At 38.7% G+C, this 8294-nt stretch overlaps 1 protein-coding gene across 1 annotated transcript in view; it reads left to right on the top strand.

The window, feature by feature from the left end:
* Positions 1 to 639: 639 nt before the first annotated feature.
* MED13 (mediator complex subunit 13) overlaps positions 640 to 8294 on the top strand; it is a gene marked incomplete at both ends in the record, with an annotated part of 90395 nt that continues 82740 nt past the window's right edge. Inside the window, 2 exons of the mRNA XM_084238229.1 lie at positions 640 to 705; positions 2560 to 2794. Coding sequence (XP_084094355.1) covers positions 640 to 705; positions 2560 to 2794 — 301 coding nt within the window. The remainder of the gene's footprint in view (positions 706 to 2559; positions 2795 to 8294) is intronic.

Below are 8294 nucleotides of genomic sequence, written 5' to 3'. Positions count from 1 at the left end.
CGGCGTCCGGGCGGTGAGGCCGCAGGAGCGCAGACTTGAGGCCGGCTCGGCCCGGGGACGACACGAAGACACAGCCAGAGAATGGTCTGAGCCCGCAGACGCCGTCGCCACCTCCGCGGCTGAGGAGACTCGGGGCTTAAGGACATCGCGGCTGCCGGGCAGGGGGCCTGGGCTGCGCTCCCGGTCCTCGTCCTTCCCGCCCCTCTGCGGGCGCCTCCCCGCTCGGGAGACCCCTCCCGGGCCTGGACTCTAGCGCCTCGGACTCGATTTTAATTATTTATTGTGTAATTTATTATTTTTCTTGTGGAAGGAGCGCTCATCCCGCCTGTCCCCCAGAGAGGGACGCGCGTCCGCGGGCACCGCGGCGGCCGCAGCCCGGCCCGCGGGGCGAGCGCGGCGCGGCCCTCCCGCCTCGGCCCTCGGCCCCGGGCGGCTGGGTGCCGGCCGGGCGGCGGGGGCGGCCTGCGGCCCCGGGGGGGTAGGTGGGGAGGGCGGGCGGCCCGGCGGCCTCCTCTTCCACCGCCCCCCCAACCACCACCCCCCCGCCCTCCCCGGTGTCTGTGTTTCTCTCTCTGGTCGGAGGCGGCGGTAATGGCGGATGGTGGGTTGTGGCGCCGGCGGCGGCTGCTGTGAGGGACGATGAGTTCCTCCTTCGTGCCGAACGGGGCCAGCCTGGAAGATTGTCACTGTAACCTCTTCTGTCTGGTGAGTGTCGGGCGGCGGGCGGGGGCCGCGGCGAGCGGCGGTGGGGGAGGGGGCCGCGAGGTGCGCCCTTGGGCCGTGGGGGAGGGGGTCCGGGTCTGATCCAGATGCCGGAGTCCCGGGCTAGGCCCGGCCGGAGCCGCAGCCGCCGCGAAGCTCCGCTCCAGCCCCGCGGCGGCGGCGTTCGCCCGCCGTCCTGGGCGCTGTGTTAGGAGTGTTGGATTTTTTTTTTTTTTCCTGGTCTTGTTCTCACTCTTTTTTTCTCCTCTCCGTAGTCTTGTCTTCAACTTAGTGTCCTGCCAGATAACAGCTCGTTCTTTGCTGAGCTGTTGCTTTTCTTCTTACCGACCCTGTATTCCTGCTCACTGTTACTCTCCCACTGCCTTTATGCTGTCTCTGGTAATTTGATTTTCCCCATTAAACAGGACGCCAGAAGTTATGCGCTGAAAACCTCTCTTAGTTTCACGTTGGTTGTTTTGTTTTGTTTTGTTTTGTTGTTTGTTTGTTTGTTTTTAACTGGAGTCTGACTAAGGAGGGTTCGTTTCTTCTCTGGGTGACTTAAGACCTCAGTAAAAACAAGGAGATGCCATTTCGTATGTTTTCTCTTTAAACTTTGAAGACAGTTTGCCATTTTGACAATTCTAGCCATCTTGCTTTTATTAGAACGTTATGTTTGTGGGAGAGTGGAGGGAGCTAATGGAGGAGGTGCTATGGTTTTGCACTAAACGTTTCTATATTTGTCTGTTTTGCTTGCGTTTTTAGAATGTTTTGAGCAGGCTGTTCCTTGTTTTATTGAAATGAAAAGTCTGGGGAAGCTGGATGTAGGAATGACAATTGTGTAGGTTGGCCCAGACTGGGAACACTCACAGTTAAGATCTTCAAAAGTACCAACTGTTGCAAGTGTTTAGCCCTGAATTGGACAGTAGCTTAACTTCAGAGATTTAAAGTTTGGATGACTTTCTTTTTTCGTTTTCCCTGTCTGAAAATTAGTAAGAGAGTGTGTGATAGGTAAGTGAATTGAGTGGGCGGAGCACAACTAGTTGGCAAGTGTAAACTGCCAGTCATGTATCAGCAGTTTCATTTTTGGCTCCTTGTGCATTGCACCTTTAAGTAAGATGAAAGAATTACTGAATTCTCTCTGTCGAGTTGTCTTTCCTGATGCTAAATTGAGATCTTTAATGCCCTTTTTCCCTAAAATGTTTTCTTATACAATGTCCATTAATCAACATCTCTTCAGATGTAATAAGATACACAACAGGTTTTCCATTTCTATCTTTCCACTCAGTTTGTTTTTTGTACTTTTAGGATCAGGTTCTACGAAGATATACTAGCACAAATCTGACAGTTCTTTGTGAGCACCAGTTGGGCTTTTCCTGAAAGGGATATGTGAAGAATTAGGAATTTCTTCAGTTACCGTTCAGGTTTCTTTTCATTAGTCATGACTTCCATAAACATGGAATGAGGAGTTTTTTAGAAACAAATTTTTGCAGTCTACGTTTGACACCAGGGAACAAATATGAGCAGTTAGAATAGAATTTAGGAGAAGAAATGTTTACTCAACGTGCAGTATTTGCATATGTATGCTTAATGCACATTACATTTCATTTATTTCTACTGGGACATGCTTATTCGCTTGCTGTTCAGTAATGTCAGGGTTCATTTTTCAGCTGTTTTTTTTTTTTCCCCTTAAAATTTTGGTTGTTATCACATTAACCAATTTTTTGTTCAATTTGCTTTTAGTATCTTAAGTATATATTGGAAAATTGTGATGTGTTTTAATGAGATGAGAGATGTTTATGAGTAATTTGACGTGGAGTGTGCAGTAATAAAAGAAAAAAATCTTGCTTTTTTTTCCAGGCTGACTTGACAGGAATTAAATGGAAAAGATACGTATGGCAAGGCCCAACTTCTGCCCCTATTCTGTTTCCGGTGACAGAGGAAGACCCCATTTTGAGCAGTTTTAGTCGCTGCCTTAAGGCAGATGTACTTGGTGTTTGGCGGAGAGATCAAAGACCTGGAAGAAGAGAATTATGGATATTTTGGTGGGGTGAAGACCCCAATTTTGCTGACCTTATTCACCATGACTTATCAGGTGAAAACAATTTATTTCTACGTATTGCTATGCAATGTTGTATACGTTTCCTAAAAATCATTTTATTATAAATCAGGATTTTGGGGGGGGCGGGGCGGAAGACAGGTATGAAACCAGATAAAAATTCAGCTTCCTTTATTATTTTGCTATGTTTATTTTATTTTAATTAAATTATCCATATTATGGCAGGCTTTCAAAGCCTTAAATAATTTTATTACCCCACTACACAGCTTCCTCATGAACTTAGTGACAGAGCTCAAGGAAGGCATGTTATATTTACATAAGAAAAATGGAATTGGGAACATAAAGTTCCTAAAAAGTCATGTAATATTTTTGAAGCCAGGTTAACTCACCTTTGAATCAATTTTGTTATTGCTTTCTTCTGTATGAATATGCAGATAATTATGGGAGTACCTAGAAATGTTGTATTGTAACTTTTGCCTATGTTTTTTCAAGGCATATAGTTATTTTGTTATTGTTATTTGTGGTTTTTATTAACCACAGGTAAAACAGTATCTACTAACATATGAGGGCATATGTTAATTTTGTTATTCTTGGAAAGTGATTCTTTTAGATACTGTTCCATCTAAGATTCTTTAAAATTAGAAGAATGACAATTTGTTTAGCTTTTATAGGACATGGAGTCATAATCTAAAAAGTTACCCAGAAATAATTTTGTCGTCGTGAGCAAATCAGATTCCTTTCATCTTATTTCTTTGACTTTTAGGATTGAATATTATTTTAGAAAGGGAAACTATAGCTCTTCATGTAATTACTGAAGCTTGTGTTTACTTTAGAATAGAAGAGTTAATGTCAACAGAATCTTTGATTATAAAATATAAATGAGTAGTTGCTTGCTACAGGGTTCCAAAGATTTGAGCAACATGTTTGATAATAATTCTTGACAGGTACAATTGGGATTTTTGGATAAATAAAAAGGGGTTCCTACTTGGAATTAAGTACTCTCAAGTTTGTATTTTTGTCACTCTGACCGGTAGGAACTATTTTATTTTGGGATGTAAAGTAATCCAGGTGATTATCTCAGATAAGCATTTAGTAAAACCAGCATTTATACAAGACCAGTGTTTGTACAGTAATGCCTGCATTACATATGTTACATTAATTTCTTTTGATAGTTGCTTTTTACCCTCTAATGAACAAAATCTTTCACGTTAATTATTATTTTTGGGGAGAGTGGTACAGTTCTTATGATAAATGTTTTCCAGCTTTTCTCTCCTTGCTGGATAATCTAGCCCTTAGTTCTGTGTAATGTAGTTCTAAATATAAAGTGATGTGCCTGTGTGTGTGTGTGTGTGTGTGTGTGTATGTATGTTATATGTTCATATGTTGGCATATAAATTACCTCATGGCATCAGTTTTCTAGTTTTCATGCTGAAAACTTAGCTTGCCAGCTTCCTTTTGCTTTCATCGACTTGGGGATGCTTGAATTATTTTAAGTGGTTGTAAAAACCATCTTAGAAAAATGTTTGAAGATAGTTAATTATCTCTATACTATAGATATACTGTATTGTTGATAAACCGTAATGCTCACTTGGGGGTTTTAGTCTATGAAATATGGTTAGCAGAGCATCTGAACAGATTGTTGCCCCCTCCCCTAAGTTCTATGAGATAAATTTTATGGAATTAAAGATAATTTTAATACATACATAATATTAGTTTTGCCTTAAGAGGACTACTGTTTTGGCAATTGAAAGTCTTGTACCATTATTGTGGATTTTTTTCTTCTGGGGTTTCATGTTATGACTTAGATAGGTTTTCTTCTGAAACTGGGTTATGGTTTTAAAAGTTTTTTTTCTAGTTTTGCTTTTTTTTAGCATTGGAAAAGGTCATACTTCTTTAAAATATTGCTGTTGAGGTGAATGAAAGTAGATTTGGCAAATTAGGTTTTAATTGTCATGTTTTGCTGAATGTCGCTGAATGTCAATGAACGGTAAATAACTTTTTAAGATATATCAAATTGTAAGTGATTAAAATAGTAAACTGTAATATAATTAGGAGTAGTATGTATTTACTGTTCCAAAACCTGTCCTGTACTGTCTTAGTTTGTGTAGTCAGTGGTATTTACATATTATTTTAGCTTTTTTTTTTTAAAACCTGTCATTTACTTTAGAATGTTGTTACTTAAATCGGACATCTTAAGGAATAATAAGGTCTTTTCAGATGGAGTATATTTGTCTCGCCCTTCTCTTTGCTCCAGGGACACCGTCTGCCTCCCTTTTGGGGTAATTAGTCTGCTTCTGTCTCTCGAGCTAACCCCTTTTTCATTTCTTCCATCTGTGGCTCTCTATTCCCTTCTTTTAAGCTCCCCTGAGAAGAGAGCAGCTGGACAGTAGGGGTGGCATCAGCTGCAGGAGGCAATCCTGAGTTCCAAGTGGAGGTGTAGCAGTGAGGAAAGGGTAACCCGGAAGGACTCAGGTGGTAACTAAAATGTTGATTAATTTAGCTTGAGCCTGTTCTTCACAAGCGATGTCCTTGTTTGGTTTAGTACCTACCACATTTTGTTACTGAAATGTTTGTGATTGTGGTGATAATATTGCCTTTCTTAATGGAGGAATGGAGGAGGCATTCCTTTTTGCAGAGATTTAAACCTCAGCTTTATCAGCTTAAATATTCAATAATAAAAGTACAGGCTTGCCTTTGCTTAACTCCTCATCTCTTGTGTTATCCATAGTGTATTTTTATAAATAAACTTTCTAGTTTTAAAAGTTTTAGTTTGATGTATGAGTTGCAAAGATATTACAGAAGAGTTCCTGTGTAACGTCCCTTTTTTTTAAAATTAGAATGGTACATTTTCACAGCTGATGAGCTAATATTGATGTTAGTATTAGCTAAAATCCAGACTTCATTTGGATTTCCTTTATTTTTCCCTAATAGCTGTTCTCTGTCTTATCTGTGATCTCATCCAGGATAGATACCACATTACATTTAGTTGTCATATCTCTTTAGGCTATTCTACACTGACATTTTCTCAGATTTCCATGATCTTAGAGTTCTGAAAAATCAGATCAGGTTGCATAGTGCATTTAAAATTTCTGCCTGTCTCTCATATCACTTAGCCTGTGTTGTTTGGACTATCTTTTCAAGTTTAGCTGATGTATAGAAATGGAATGTAAACTCATTTCATTGCTGATTGGCAAAAATCAGTTACAGCAAATCACATCTGATTTGGTATGTACTTTAAACCTTCAGTTACTGATTTTATAGCAGAAATCAGTACTGTTCAGTAATTTGCAAAGATCTGATATTTTTGGGTCAGAATTTGTGTTAGTATTGACCTGTCATTCCAGAAAGATAATTTGTTCAGAATATCCCTTGAATCTCAGAGTAAAACACTTAAAAAAAATACCTTTTGTTCTGTTCTCAAAGAGAATGGATATTTGAATAGTCATCAGTATGTTTTGACAGAAAAGGAATTGGGGAATCTAACTTCTGATTACAATCTTTTAAATTTTATTTATCTCTGTAATTTATACTTTGTAGTTGACCTCATTCAGTGGTTGTGGGATAGAAGTGTAAAATTGGTGGTGGAAATATTTTAGCTTATGTCTCTAGTCAGAAGTCTACTGTGGCTGGCACCTATTGGTTCTTCAGGTGTACTGTTAGTTTGCTTCCAAGCAAAATTGCTTCATTATCAGTATGCCCTTGAAGGAGAAGAGTTTGTGTTTTTATTCTCTGTGTTAACCTTTTCAGACTTTATGACGGTGGTCATTGGCTATTAGTCTTTCCCTTAAAACAAAAACAAAAATTACTCCCTCTCCCAAGCTTTGTGTCTTAAAAATATCATAGTAAGCCAAAATGTGATGAGATTCTTTCAGAAAACTGGTATCTTGAGAACTAATAAAACAGGGCAAAAAAATTACTTTTTTCTGGCTACTGGGGTCTTTATATATGGGATTTTAGCAACATGTCCAAATGCTCTTATTATATCAGAATTTCATCATAGTACTGAATACTGGAATTTAATGTTAAGTGGTCATTTTAGTAGGATTGACAGATAAAAAACAGACAAGTATAGGAATCTAGTGTCAGTCAAAAAAAATAATGTTTTTTGCCTCAGGTAGCCTGTACAGAGTTTTATCTTCTGTTCCATAATTACTTGTTTTGAGCAAGAAAATTGTATCTTTTAGATCTTCGAAGATTTGGAGGTGGTTTTTAAACCAGAGGTCTTCAGATTTTGCCATAGATCAATGATACTGCCAACTCAGTAATACTTGTTAAATTAATGTCTTATGAATGGATAATTATTGTTCAAGACAGTACTGAGCTAGACATTTAAACATTTCTCAACCCCCTCCCCATTGGAATTATGTGATATTTTCTACCATAATTTTTGACCCATTTGTCCTTCATTAGTGTATGTTGCATCTTAATAGCTTTGCTGAAGTATTTAGGAATAAAGATTCCTTTTTTTTTTACTGACAGCATGTGGAGATAGTTAGATGTCAGTTTTGAGGAAAGTGTTAGTGCAAGTACGTAGGTGTATCAGTTTTTTTGTTTTTGATCCTTTTCATAATGATGGAGACTCATCTTGGTTACCTGTCATATACTTTGGCATGACTACAACCTGTGTTCTCAAACAAATTTTTTTATGGTAGTCAGATTTGCATTTAAATTTTTACATTTATTTTCAAAGAAATATTTTTAAAATATTTCAAGTTTAATGATTGAGTTCTAGTGCAAATAGTAATGGAAAAGTACTAAAAACAGAGTTGAAACTACTTTCTCTGGGGATACAGATACAAGAGGAGGAAAACATTTACTTAAATGCATTAAGCAGACTTTTTCCATTAGGCTATGGTTGATTAAGTTCAAAAGAGCTAGATAAAGATTTGCCATGTGTTCCCTTCTCCTTTCCCTTCCCATTATGCTGGTGTTGAGATTCAGGGACTCGTTTTAATTAGTGTAAAAGGTGTATATCAACTATGTGCTTGACTGTATTATTTCATATCTAAATACAATGTGTAGTGAATTACTTTTATTATGGTTATTATAATATCAAGATATTAGAAGCTTGGCTCTGTAGGTTTCTTGTTTCTAGGAGACATTCCCCCCTTACCCCCACTCCTAAAAAAAAAATTCAGCCTTTTCATTGAGTGTTGAGGACTTATTTTCGGTATTTCCTTAGCAGTGAAAAATCAAGTTATATTACTTGAGTGTAATGGTTGCTTAGTTACCAGCTGTATAGCTGAAGATGTACAGATTTGTTGGCTTTAGAAAACCCTAACAGGTGGTCTGTTCTTTTTTGTTTTATGTATAACTCCCGTTTAGCATTAATGAGAGTTATGGGCATTTGAGGGTATAATGAAACCACTTGAATCCATTAATTCACCTGGATGTCTCTGGGCAAATTTTAGAGTAGTAAGGGAGAAATGCTTGAAAATATCGTTGTTTTTTTTGAAAGATTTATTTATGCATACAAGAATTGGGGTGCAGGCCAGAGGCGCAGGGGGTGAGAGGATTCATCTATACTAAATATTCA

The sequence above is a fragment of the Talpa europaea genome (genome assembly GCF_964194135.1).
Source record: "Talpa europaea genome assembly, chromosome: 7".
NCBI lineage: Eukaryota > Metazoa > Chordata > Mammalia > Eulipotyphla > Talpidae > Talpa > Talpa europaea.
This window is presented reverse-complemented; position numbering and strand designations above follow the sequence as displayed.